General features: G+C 44.4%; 1 protein-coding gene across 5 annotated transcripts in view; it reads right to left on the reverse strand.

Moving 5' to 3' along the window:
* The window catches only part of CNTN6 (contactin 6), a 331,006-nt gene that overhangs the window by 45,744 nt on the left and 270,824 nt on the right, over positions 1-14,438 (reverse strand). For all 5 annotated transcript variants that reach the window (XM_016190506.2, XM_060180342.1, XM_060180344.1 and 2 more), the window contains one exon: positions 2,537-2,664. In XM_016190506.2, the coding sequence (XP_016045992.1) occupies positions 2,537-2,664 (128 nt within the window). The remainder of the gene's footprint in view (positions 1-2,536; positions 2,665-14,438) is intronic.

The following is a 14,438-nucleotide window of genomic DNA, read 5'->3' on the forward strand; positions in this document are numbered from 1 at the left end:
AAACATACTCGTTTTATGAGCTGAGATTCCATAAAAGAAAGTAGCAGGGATGGAGATGAGGTCCTCATAGCACTAATGATGTCCCTGATGGTCTAAGTGCTGCCTCTCCACTGAGGAACAGTGTGGCTGCCATTCCAATCAGAGGAGTGTGGCTCTGTTGTGCGTGCATACTCCCCAATCCTAGGCACACTGGGATGGTGGCATCCCCTCCTTGAGAAGAACGGCTGAATAAAATGTAAGCTGGGGGTTCTGCAGTGCACAGGCTGCCTACCCACAGACAGAGGCATAAATAAACTGCTTTGTACTCAGCTGTCTCGTAAAAGCATCAGCCAGCATCTCATATTTAATAAGCCATTCTGAAGGAAAATTCACCAAGAAAGCTACGACAGACTGGATCAAATGGTCCACGAGCCTCCCTCCCCGCCAAATATCGGTGACAATCCAGATGGTGTAGGGGCTAATTTCAATTCCAGTGATCCACTGGACAGCGCTTCCACTGCCCCACTACCCATGGCTTCACTGTCCTGGTAGAGTTTTCCCGCTGGGGTGGGAGCTAAGGGACACGACCCAGGTGAATCCTGATGACTCCCTGATGCCTAGTGAGTTCTGTAGGGCAGCCCAGAAGGCTGAGCAGTGGACTCAAAACCATGAGATCATGAGTTTGATCTCTGCCACCTCATGTGTTAGAATAATGCTCTGCTTCTCTTTCTTACTCTCTCATGTTAGTAAACAAATAATTTTTAAAAAAGCTTAAAAAACAAACAACAACAAAACAATATGGTGAGAGCCTGATGGTGGTGAACTGGTAGAGTACACAACCATGTGGGAGGACCTGGGTTTGAACCCTCACTCCCCACCTGCAAGGGATGACTCAAGAGAGGTAGGTAGAAGCAGGTGGACAGGGAGTCAGGTGGTAGCACAGCGGGTTAAGCACAGGTGGCACAAAGCGCACGGACAGGCTCAAGGATCCCGGTACCAGTCCCCGGCTCCCCACCTGCAGGGGAATCTCTTCACAGGCAGTGAAGCTGGTCTGCAAGTGTCTATCTTTCTCTCTCCCTCTCTGTTTTCCCCTCCTCTCTCCATTTCTCTCTGTCCTATCCAACAATGACAATAATAACTACAACAATAAAGCAATAAGGGCAAAAAAGGGAATAAATAAATATTTTTTAAAAATTAAAAAAGAAAAAGAAGTAGGTATGCAGGTGTCTCTTTTTCTCTCTTTCTCTATCTCCCCCTTCCCTCTCAATTTCTCCTGAGCTGTCAAATAAAATAGAAAAGAAAAAGAAAAAGGTTTCTGGGAGTGGTAGACTCCTTGTGCAGGCACTAAATTCCAACAGTAACCCTGGTAGCAATAAAATAATTAAATAATAATAAAAACAAGAAAGATGGGCAGTCAGGTGGATCCCACTGTCTAAGCCACTGTGAACAGTGCAGCTAAGAGCACAGGGGTGCACATATCCTTTCCAGTCAGTGTTTTCCTGTCCTCTTGGTATATGCCTAGGAGTGATATTACTGGATCACAGCTACGTCCATTTCTATTTGAGGACTCTTCCTTCTACTGTGCCTCACAGAAGCTGCACCGCTTTGCATTCCCAGGAAGTATTATCGGAGGAGCTCATTTTGTCTCCACTTTCTCACCAGAAGCTACTGTTTGCTTGTTTCCTTCCCTTTTTTTATGAAGCCCAAGAGTTCTCTCTCTCTCTCTCTCTCTCTCTCTCTGTCTCTCTTTCTCTATGTACAGCTCATCACACCTACTGCCAACATTCCTGTACCCCATCCCCAATAACCACCACAGTTTTTCAGAGTCCAAGAGACAGTGTGGTGCCGGACTAGCTTTGCGGGCGGGAGACTGACGACCAGAGACTCATGGCTCGACCAGAGACTCACGGCTCGGTGGTACGCATTTCAGTCTTTATTCATGCGGAACACAGCACAATCTAAGCCAAGTCAAGCTAAACTAAACTAATATACTCGCCAAGTAGGGTGTAAACAGGATGTGATATAGAGAGGGTGGAGCAAAAAGAGATTGGTGAAAATCAGGGTGTGACAAGGAGAGGGGGCGGAGCAGGCGAGAATTCTACCACTGAACCACCAATGCCCTGGAGGGAGGGTGGTGCTTAGTTAACAGTGGTTTATGTAAATAGAATACAGTGTTAAGCAGAGGGGATTAAACCAAATGAAACAGAAGGGGTGTTTAGAAGCAGAATTAGAAGCATGCCAACAGTGTGGTCACCCTTGTTATTGCAAGTTTGCTTGCTCTGGTCACCTCTGGTCACCTCTGCTCCACCTAGGAATGAAACCATCTGCTGGCTGTCCTTTACCTCCGCACTGTTTCCCTGAGGACCATCCTCCAGTTCTACCCATGCTGTCCTGAGCAGTGGTCCAGCAGTATTGCCTAGACATATATCCCATAACTCCTTTACACACTCCTAGAATCTTATAACTCTCTTAACCCATGGCAAACCAATAGTGAAATAAATAAATACAATCAAAACCCCCAGACAGAGCAGTGTGAGGAAGATAGCCAAAGAAGTACCTTTTACGACAAGGATTCCAGTGCTCTTCCCAACGCCAAACTGGTTGGTGGCGACACATGTGTAGGACCCGGCATCAGACCTGGTGATGTTGTGGATCTTGAGGCAGCCGTCCCCCACTAGCTGCACCCTACAGAGCAAACACAGGGTGTGTAAGGGCTGGGAGCCAGTTGACCTAATGTTTTCACAGAACTGCCAAAGGAATGAAGGACCGCGTTCTCCTCCTAACATTTTGTTCTTGTCTCTAACTAGTTGGAGTAAAGTGACTTTTGCTTTGCTTTGCTTTGCCTTTTTTTGCCTCCAGTCACTGGGGCTTGGTACCAGCACTATGAATCCACTGCTATTGGCAACCGCTTTATGATAGGACAGAGAGAAACTCAGAGGAACTGAAAAGGGGAGCTAGATAGGAAGAACGACACCTCTGCAGACCTACTTTACCACTTGTGAAGCATTCCCTCTGCAGATGTGGGGCGGAGTCCCTGTGCTTAGTACTATGTGCACATAACTGGGTGCACTGCCCCCACATTTGCTTTTCTTCAGATACAGAATTGGTAATTATACTGTGCTGGGAATTATAACTGCTGATTTCTAGGTACCTTAAAAATAGATGGCTTGGGGAGTCGGGCTGTAGAGCAGTGGGTTAAGCACAGGTGGCACTAAGCTCAAGGACCGGCATCAGGATCCCTGTTCGAACCCCAGGCTCCCCACCTGCAGGCAGGTCCCTTCACAGGCGGTAAAGCAGGCCTGCAGGTGTCTGTCTTTCTCTCCCCCTCTCTGTCTTCCCCTCCTCTCTCCATTTCTCTCTGTCCTATCCAACAACAACGACATCAATAATAACTACAACAATAAAAAAAACAACAAGGGCAACAAAAGGGAATAAATTTTTAAAAATAGATGGCTTGGCTGGAGAGACAGCATAATGATTATGCAGAAATATTTTATCTTTTAGTTTTTTTATTAGTGATTTAATAATAATTAACAAGATTGTAAGTTAACAGTGGTACAGTTCCATACAGTTCCCACCACCAGAGTTTCGTGTCCCATCCCCTCCATTGGGGACTTCCCTATTCTTTATCCCTCTGGGAGGAGAAACCAAAATTCTCTATGGGGTGCAGAAGGTGGAAGATCTGGCTTCTGTAATTGGCTTCTCTGCTGTGCATGGATATTGATGTGTCAATCTATATCCCTAGCCTGTTTCTTTTTTTTTAAATTTATTTCTTTATTGGGGAATTCATGTTTTACATTCAACAGTAAATACAATAGTTTGTACATGCATAACATTCCCCAGTTTCCCATTTAACAATATAACCCCCACTATGTCATTTATCATCCTTCATGGACCTGTATTCTCCCCACCCACCCCCACCCTAGAATCTTTTATTTTTAGTACAATACTCCAATTCCATTTGTTCTACTTGTGTTTTCTTTTCTGATCTTGTTTTTCAACTTCTGCCTGAGAGTGAGATCATCCCATATTCATCCTTCTGTTTCTGACTCATTTCACTCAACATGATTTTTTCAAGGTCCATCCAAGATCGGCTGAAAACGGTGAAGTCACCATTTTTTACAGCTGAGTAGTATTCCATTGTGTATCTAGACCACAACTTGCTCAGCCACTCATCTGTTGTTGGACACCTGGATTGCTTCCAGGTTTTGGCTATTACAAATTGTGCTGCCAAGAACATATATGTACACAGATCTTTTTGGATGGATGTGTTGGGTTCCTTAGGATATATCTCCAGGAGAGGAATTGCAGGGTCATAGGGTGGGTCCATTTCTAGCCTTCAGAGAGTTCTCCAGACTGTTCTCCACAGAGGTTGGACCAACTGACATTCCTACCAGCAGTGCAGGAGGGCTCCTTTGACCCCACAACCTATCCAGCATTTGAAGCTGCTACCTTTTCTGATGTATGCCATTCTCACAGGAGATATAAAGAGAAAAGTAATCTGATGTCACAATGTCCAACTTCCTAGTTGATAAGAGATAAGCCCATACACTGAGTTCTGAAAAGTCCTCTCCCTGGTGACAAGCGAACCTGGCCTTGGAGACATAGGGGCCAGTTTCTACTTTGGTTATTTATTTATTTATTTATTTATTATTATTTGTTTGTTTGTTTTGCCTCTAGGATTACTGCTGGGACTCTGTACCTGCACCAAAAATCCACTGCTCCTGGAGTCTATTTTTTCCCCTTTTTATGAGACATGGTTAGGTCTTCTCTTCAAAAGAACATGGATATAACAAAAATTCTTTTTATAAATTGTTCTCTATGACCATCTGTGGCCAGTAGTTTTGTATTCTTTAGGTCAGCTCCTGGCAGTGCTTGCTAATCCTCCAGCAGAGACCCTCAGACTCTCTCCCTCCTTTCCTTATTTAGGCAACGGGGGAGACTATGAGCTCTGAATCCCAGCCCATGGGTGGAGGAGACAGTTCTACGTCAGGTATAACAGATAGGAGAGGGGTGAAAGGTGGAGGAGACAGTTCTGCTCCAGGTATAACAGAGGGGAGAAGGGTGAGGGGGGGTGGGGTGGGGAGCTGCTGCCTGAAGGCCTCTGTTGGAGGCACACCCTTTTGCAAAAGAATAATTGCCTTGCTTCAACTCCTTATTTTTTGCCTTGACAAGTCATTTTAATTGGATGTCATTTACAACACTTTTCTTGCCCCCGTTGACCCATCTTTGTTGTGGTCATTATCACTGTTGTTACTGGTCATTGTTGGATAGGACAGAGAGAAATGCAGAGAGGAGGCGAAGACAGAGAGGGGAAGAGAAAGACATCTGCAGACCTGCTTCACTGCTCATGAAGTGACCCCCGCTTATAGGTGGGAAGCTGGGGGCTTGAACTGGGATCCCTGCGCCGGTCCTTGCACCTTGTGATATGTGTACTTAACCCACTATGCTACCACCCAACACCCCCCCCAACTGCCCCCCCGTTTCTACTCTGTGTTTCTCCTCTGTGGTTTCATGAACTTGTTAATCTTCCATGCCTTCAGTCACCAGAGCTCTTCCCCATGGTGGCATCTGAAGGAACTCTGTCTGGACACAGAACTAAAGGGCCACACCTGTCCCTTCAAAAAAAGGGGGGGGGGGGGGCGCGGAGATAAGGCTTTGTGGGTCAGACTGGGTGAAATGTTCCTGCCTGAACTCCTCACACAACACACAACGGAGGGACAGCATTCTATGCTCCTATAAGCGATATGTCAAAAATCTACTAGGACTGGGTTTAGCATATTGCACCAAAGCAAGGATTGTGGAGACGGAGGGGAGATTGGGGATGAAAAGGACCTTGGAGTTCTGCTGCCTGATGACAGAAAAGGATCTAAGTTGTGAAGCAGAGTTGTCCTGCAGAGAACTTTTATAGGGAGATGAGAGATTGTACCCATGTGTCAACAACTGTACTATAAACCCTTAACCTCACAATAAAAATTAAAATACATATGTATTAATTATTTTAGGGAACAGGGTGGTAGCACACCCAGTTTAAGCTCATAGATTACCATGCCCAAGGACCTGGGTTCGAGCCCGTACCTGCAGGGGGGATACTTCATAAGTGGTGTAACTGGTTTGTAGGTATCTTTCTCTCTCCCTCTCTATCTCCCCTTCCTCTCTCAGTTTCTCTCTGTCCTGTTGAATAAAACAGAAAAAAAAAAAAAAAAGAATGGCTGCCAAGAGCAGTGAATGGATAGTGCTGGCAATAACTTAGTTGGAGGCAAATAAATAAATAAATAAAGTTAGTCCTAGGAAACTTAAGAAATAGAAGCAAACATGGGAATGTTGTAATGGAGTGGAGTCCCCTCACTGAGTTTGGTAGCAAAATCACTAACAATATGTTTATTGGGGCTGGAGCTTCACATTTCACCACTCCTGGACAAGGCTGAAATCTGGCTCACGTGCACAGCTTACTAAGGAAAGAAAACTAGAAAAATCAAAGTATGTCCCCAATTTGATGTCTTATACATTTGATTAGCAACTTAAAAAAAAAAATTCATTCTGGGGTCAGGTGGTGGCGCACCTGGTTGAGAGCACATTACAATACGTAAGGACCTGGGTTCAAGCCCCGGGTCCCCACCTTCAAGGAGAAAGCTTTGCGAGTGGTGAAGCAGTACTGCAGATGTCTCTCTGGTTCTCTTCTTCTGGACCACCCCTTTCCCTCTTGATTTCTGGCTGTCTCTATTGAATAAATAAATAAAGATTAAAAGAATATTCTGAAACATTAATGAAGGGTTGAGGAGACAGTATAATGGTTATACAAACGATGCCCATGCCTGAGGTTTTGAGGTTCCGGGTTCAATCCCCAGCAACACCATAAGGCAGAGCTGAGCAGGGCTCTGGTCTTTCTCATTCTGTGTCTTTCTCTCTGCATGTCTCTTTCTTTAAAATAAATAAAACTGGAGGGGGGAGTGGGCTGGGCGGTAGCACAGCGGGTTAAGCACATGTGGTGCAAAGTGCAAGGACCAGGGTAAGGATCCCTGTTCGAGCCCTCTGCTCCCCACTTGCAGGGCGGTCGCTTCACAAGCAGTGAAGCAGGTCTGCAGGTGTCTATCTTTCTCTCCCCCGTCTTCCCCTCCTCTCTTCATTTCTCGCTGTCCTATCCAACAACAACGACATCAATAACAACAGTAATAACTACAAAAAGGGAAAAAAGAAAATTATAAATAAATAAATAAATAAAATCAGATGCTGATAATGAAAATAAAACCTTATTAGATAGTCAAGATTGCAGAAAAACCTCACTGTGCCCTGAAGATATATTCTCCATATTTATTTGTTTGTTTGTTTTTTACATTAGAGAGACATTACAGCACTGCCTCCTCATTTCTCAAGTGTTTCCTGGTGCCATGCATGGTGCTCTCAGGTGTTTCAGGAGCTCAAATTCGGGTCCTCACATGCGGCAACATGTGTGCTCTGTCAGAACTGCCTCCTGACCCAGGGAAAAGTGTAAATGAACAAGAGACAAGACTGCTGGCATGCAAGTCACATCCCTGAACAATAAAGAGCTGTGTTTGTTGCATTGCAAACAGCATTATTTCTTCCTTGTGGACTACATGAAATGTAGCTAATACAATTAATTATACAATTTGAAGCACAGAGAATACCAGCCAACTACGATTTGTCTGAGGCCAACATCTGATGTCGGGTTTATTGTTAGTGACCAAGTGTGCACTCTGTTGTTAAGTGAGTGGCATGGGCCACATCTGGGTTAAGAATGTTCCCGGGCCCATAATCAGATTGTTTCAAAGAGTCATCTTGAAGTATTCCCCAACTGCAGCCCTCTCATAACTTACTTAATTTCCGAAATGTCTAGATTTCCTGATCCCGATTTACAATGACTATTAAATCATAACATTAACTCAATAACAAAGCTATTTCAAAGAGTGCAGCAAACTTCTGGCCAAATACAATTTTTTATCTGATTTGATTAGGAGAGGTCAATGCAAGAAGCACCACAGTCCATTATCTCTCTCTAAAATTGTGGAAACACTGAGAATTTTCAAAAATGAGAAAACATTAGCAACCGATTAAAAAAAAAAAAAAGTCTGCTGCTGTCTGAAAGGCTAGCAGACAATTTTCCTAGACAGCTATGTAAGTATTTACGTTATATGATTTTTACTTAACCTTCCTGTCAACAGTGGTTTCTAGAACCCTTTCCAGGCTCATGGTCTATAGTAATCAATACGCATAAAACCATCTGAACCTAATTCTAAGAGTCTATGCGCCATAAGCTATTGGTTATGAAGTATGTGTGCAGGTAAGTGAGCCTGGAGGAATAGGAAGTTTGGCAAAAGTTCAATAGCAATTGAAAGGCTGGATTGGAAGTGGAGCAGTGCTAAGTCCTTTTGAGTATTGAAGTTTCAATTTATTTGTCAGTATCAAAGTCACAACATACTAAATAACTGCCTTATTCCAGGGCACTCTGTTAGACGCTACAACAGTAACCTGAGAAACAAAGGGTGGTTACAGCAGAGGTAGAATCTCAGGACCAAGCTCACTGATGCAACTCTCAGCACTTTGGGAATCCAAGCTGACTGTACCCAGGTCCTTTTCTCTGAGCACAGTAAGTGTCACCTGCCCTGTCACAAAGTTAGACTGCTAAGTGGATTCAGTAGTTTCCACACCCACAGGAAGAAGCAGCCACTGACTCAAGGTCCCACTGAGGAGACAGGGCCAAGGTCTAGCCCTGTTTCTTTATACCAGTAAGTACTTATTTCAGCAAGTGTGCATTCTCTTCAAGTCCTGAAAGCAGTTATCAGTGTACTTGCTCAGCACACAACCTTGAGCTCTACCTACTTATCTTTATCCATCCAACCTTCTATCTCTCTCTGCACACCCTCTCATCCAAGCATTTATTTTTATTCAAATATTGGTACAAATAATAAAAAGACTGGGTGGTAGTACACCTGGTTGAGCACATACCCTTCAATGTGCATGGTCCTGGGTTTAAGTCCCCTGTCCCCACCTTCAGAGGGGAGGCTTCACAGCTGTGAAGCAGTGCTGGCTGCAGGTGTCTCTCTCTCTCTCTCCTAACCGAACTCCACTTTCCCCTCTCAATTTCTCTGCTTTATCACAGAATAAATAAATATAAAAATATCAAAAGAATAATACATATATGATGGATATAAATAAAAAATTATTTTTTTAAAGCAGAGCCCTGCTCAGCTTTGGCTTATGTTGGTGCTGGGGATTGAACCTGGGACTTTGGAAGTTCAGGTATGAAAGTATTTTTGTATAATCTTTACTCTGTCTCCCCAGCCCTAAAGAAAAAAAGGATTTAACCTGACCTTTAGGAACCCCCAAATGTCCTGCCATGTGACGGAACATGTGTGCACATGTGTGCACAGACCATTTTCTCGGGATTCCAGGGTGTTGTGTAACCTTAACAAACAATCCATAACGTTCACTTTTGTGAGAAGAGGATGATGAGAATTGAGCTAACAAAATGCTAGCCAACCACCTCATCCTTGTTCACTGCGGATGCTCATACCTGGCCTTTGCTCTTCCTCACGGGGTTAATATTTGCGACACTGCTAATATTTGTGACATACACCCATATCCCTTATCTTACACCCTGGTGCCCATCTGGTCTCAGCTGCACATTCTGTTGCTTTGATGAACAGGTGACATCAGTCCTTGGGTTAGCCTGGTTTTGAAGGCCCTGAGTTCTGATAGTTGATGTACAGTATGTGTTTTCTCCTTAATTCTTCCACTACAATCATCTCATCTCATAGTTCAGTGCAAACTGCCTTCCTCTCAAAGTCTCTACTCTCAAATGTCCACTTAATTGGACTATTCCTACTGTAGTGAACATGTAACCCTAATAACTAAAGTAACCATAGTGTGCCTGTATAGTGTGATAAAGACAGAGACAGATGTATACATAGGATAAGACGTCAACTCCAACCTGATTGGCCAATGGAGATGTAAACTTAAAACCAGAGCCAAGCTGAGTATAAGTAAAGACTCAGAAACCAGCAGGATGAAGCACTTCCACCATTACTGACAGGGATGCTGCCAGAGCTGCTAAAAACTTAAAGTACACGCGGCGAGGCTAAGTAACCGCTTCCCCAGCTTCCAGGGACCCCCGCTCATCTGGCCACACCAGCGGACAAAGGACCTCCAGTCCAGCTGGTGACCATATCATGAGCCTTACCTGCAAACAGCTATTTAAGGAGAGGTATCAGGTTGACTGTGTGTTGTGTGAATTGTGTGACCTTTCTCTGGCATCTAAAATAAGTAAAGAATTATTGCTTAAAAAGGACCTGGTGGTGGCGTACATGTTACAGTGTACAAGGGCCCAGGTTCAAACCTCTGGTCCCTACCTGCAGAGGGAAAGCTTTGCAAGTGGTGAAGCAGAGCTGCAGGTATCTCTCTTTCTCTCTCCCTCTCTATCTCCCCTACCCTCTTGATTTCTGGCTGTCTCTATCCAATAAATAAAGATAATAAAATTTTTTTTAAATTATTGCTTAACCCCGACATGCTCTCCAAGTAAGTCCTTGCTCTAATTCCTTGCTCACGACACCTACTCTTCACACAAATCAAATAGGAAAATCCCCTCCTTAATTAACAAGGATTAATAGTCTACTTAGATGATGAAATCACAAATTAAGGCATCTGCATTTAAAACGTTCTGTAGAAATGAGAAAGGAAAGGCATTTCCATGTGTCCGTGTATCATGACCATTCAACAATGGAAAAATTAATGCCTGGGACTTGCAATGTGCCACATCATTTGTCAAATAGTTGTGAGCATAAAGGGTAGACACGGGGGTCGGGCGGTGGCGCAGTGGGTTAAGCGCATGTGGCGCAAAGTGCAGGGACCAGCGTAAGGATCCCGGTTCGAGCCCCCCGGCTCCCCATCTGCAGGGGAGTCACTTCACAGGCGGTGAAGCAGATCTGCAGGTGTCTATCTTTCTCTCCCCTTCTCTGTCTTCCCCTCCTCTCTCCATTTCTCTCTGTCCTATCCAACAACGAATTGCATCAACAAGGGCAATAATAATAACCACAACGAAGCTACAACAAGGGCAACAAAAGGGGGAAAAAAAATGGCCTCCAGGAGCGGTGGATTCATGGTGCAGGCACCGAGCCCAGCAATAACCCTGGAGGAGGAAAAAAAAAAGAGAGAGAAAAAAAAAAAAAAAGGGTAGACACTCAGAACTCTGAGTTCAGCTTGACAATCTCATGACATTGGCAGATTGTTCTACCGGCAGCAGAAAATAGCAAATGTAGAAAACTGAGCCAGGGGCCCGTGTAAACATTTCAAGGTTAACTGAGAAGTGGATGGCAGACTCTGCAGCGAGACTGAACATCCAGAATTGCAATCATCACACATCAGGGAATGTAAGCTTCAGAAAAGCAAAGCAAAAGGAACAGACGTCCGCCCAACCCATTTGCCAGATTTTATACATTCTTTGCCTCCCACGTGATTCGCTTTTGTGAAGAAATACCAGGAAGATAGACAACTCTGACAAATGAACTTGTTCAGCTCACATTCCAGAACGTGTCAAATTCCGGCAGTGTCAGGTAGGAAAGACGTCTGTTGTCACCTGGCTTAGAAAACCAAGTCTGATAAAAGATATGATGCATGGACAACTTTATAAAGGATGTACCAGAAATTAGCTTTCTTATCTACTATCACCCAAGTTGATGATACAGATCCAATCTTTAACTGACCACGCAGAAATTACAGGTCTGACAGGACTTGGTGGTGACACACCTGGCTGCGTGCACAAGGACCTGGGTTTAATCCCCCATCCCCACCTGTAGGGGAAAGCTTTGCAAGCCCTGAAGCAGGGTTCTCTCTCCCTTTCTATCTCCCCCCTACCTACCCTCTTGATTTCTGGCTGTCTCTATTTAATAAAAAAAGATAATGAAAAAGTGAAAGAAAGGAAGGAAAAAAGGAAGAAAGAGTGGAGAGTGGTGTGGGAGGTGGTGCAGTGGATAAAGCATCGGACACTCAGGCATGAGGTCCCGAGTTCAATCCCCCGCAGCACATGTACCAGAGTGATTAGGTCTGGTTCTTTCTCTCCTCCTATCTTTCTCATGAATAAATAAATAAATAAATAAATACTTTTTTAAAAAAAAAGGAAGGAAGGAAGGAAGGAAGGAAGGAAGGAAGGAAGGAAGGAAGGAAAGAGAGGAACTACAGGTCTGTATGTGTAGATACAGGAGATATGGTGGATTCAGATATTATCTGATTTCAGAAACAACAAACACTGGGCCAGAAGGACTGGCTGTGGTGAGGCCCCTGGGGTGAGGGTGGGGCAGGTGACTGGACCAATTTACAGGAACTCTTTTACAAAGGAACAGTCACCATGCTCAAGACACAATCTGGAAACAAAAGGACAGCCTCAGGCTCTCACACCAACAGACACCCTCTTTCCACTGGCCTCTCCCTCTTGAAATACTGAAGTAAAAGTTAAGACCAATTTTTAGACTTTGTTCTAGCAGGAAATCTGAGAAGCCCAAGGCCAAATATTCTGGGGGCCTAGGACCCTTTCAGTTTGATTTAAAATCCCACTCTTGGCTTCCACATCCACACCAGCTCCACACCCCTTTCACCTGGATAAAGAGGTTGACTTTTAAAAGGTGAGAGGTGGATTTTAGCAAAAACCTCTAGCCTATGATTGCAGGTTCTAAGAGTAATAAAAGGTTTTCCCTTGCTGTAAAAGCTGGTGTGAGCAGTTTGCCTTCCTGTGGCCCTGGGTAGTAGATCCTCTTTCAACACCACATAGCCTGTAATGACATTTGAGGACACAGAAGATCAGCAACTGCTAAATTCCTTAAACAAAGAAAAATTGGGACACTGGGCAATTTCAATTTCTTACTGCTGAAACTAGAGCAATGCTGCTATTTTTACAGTTAGATTATTAACTGGGATATTGCTTCCAGTTCTGTCTAAAGATAATACCGTAGACCATGAAATTTTAATTGACTGTCTAATTTTACTGATATCTAGAAAATGTAAAATAGATTGGGCTGAAATGAATTAGATAAGATGTGGGGAAAGTGTGGATAAATTCTGGCTCCTCACAATTTAGGTTTTAGGTGAAATGGTCTCCCTGGAACACGTTTTAGACCAAACGTTGATATTATATTTTCACAATTTTAGCACCTGTTAGCATGGTTCAGGTGGAAGTGCTACACTAATGTTCCCTCTTAAATTGTTTTAAACAAAAATAAAGACTCAGTTACTATACAAATAAATACCTGAACCTGTTCATGGAAAATGGAAGTTTACCTTTCACTCCCTTTAAGTCACTGACTCTAAGTGGTTCCAATAACATTAGGCACAGAAAGTCCCCCATAGTTCTGTCCAGGACAAATTAAAAGATGTAACTCAAGGGGCCGGGAGGTGGCACACATGGTTAACTGCTCACATTACAGTGTGCAAGGGCCCAGGTTCAAACCCCTGGGGCTGCAGGTGTATCTCTATCTTTTTCCCTCTGTCTCCCCCTCCCCGCTTAATTTCTGTCTCTATCCAATAAAGAGTCACAATTTTTAAAATCTAATCAACAAATTCATGGAAAACTATTTTTATCAGGCCTTACAAACTCATCACAGCAAGTAAGAATCTGATAGATGCCTCTAATCTCCCACCAACAAATGAGCCAGCTGCCAGCATCAGAGTCAGAACCAAGTGCCTTTTCAAAGAGGGAGACTGGCTGACCCCAGAAATAAAGTCCAGCCAATCCACTGATGGATGGAGACCTTCCTCAGCAAGGAAGAATACACTTCCTGTCTCCAGAGCTGGAGGAGATAAACACTGGAAAACTCAAAACATTTCCTGGAAGAAACTAGTCAGGGAGGGTGGGAAAGATAGCATAATGGCTGTGCAGATTCTCATGCCTAAGGCTCCAAAACCCCAAATTCAATCACTAGGTCCTCCTCACCACAAGACATAGCTGAGTAGTGCTCTTATAAGAGAGAGAGGAAGAAAGGAAGAGGAGGAAAGAAAGAAAGGAAGGAAGGAAGGAAGGAAGGAAGGAAGGAAGGAAGGAAGGAGGGAGGGAGGGAGGGAAGGAGGGAGGGAGGGAAGGAAGGAAGGAAGGAAGGAAGGAAGGAGGGAGGGAAGGAAGGAAGGAGGGAGGGAAGGAAGGAAGGAAGGAAGGAAGGAGGGAGGGAGGGAGGGAAGGAAGGAAGGAGGGAAAGAAGGAAGGAAGGAGGGAGGGAAGGAAGGAAGGAAGGAAGGAAGGAGGGAGGGAAGGAAGGAAGGAGGGAGGGAGGGAAGGAAGGAAGGAGGGAGGGAAGGAAGGAAGGAAGGAGGGAGGGAAGGAAGGAAGGAAGGAAGGAGGGAAGGAGGGAAGGAAGGAAGGAAGGAAGGAGGGAAGGAAGGAAGGAAGGAAGGAGGGAAAGAAGGAAGGAAGGAAGGAAGGAGGGAAGGAGGGAAGGAAGGAAGGAGGGAAGGAAGGAAGG

Source organism: Erinaceus europaeus, chromosome 21 (genome assembly GCF_950295315.1).
Source record: "Erinaceus europaeus chromosome 21, mEriEur2.1, whole genome shotgun sequence".
NCBI classification, from domain to species: domain Eukaryota; kingdom Metazoa; phylum Chordata; class Mammalia; order Eulipotyphla; family Erinaceidae; genus Erinaceus; species Erinaceus europaeus.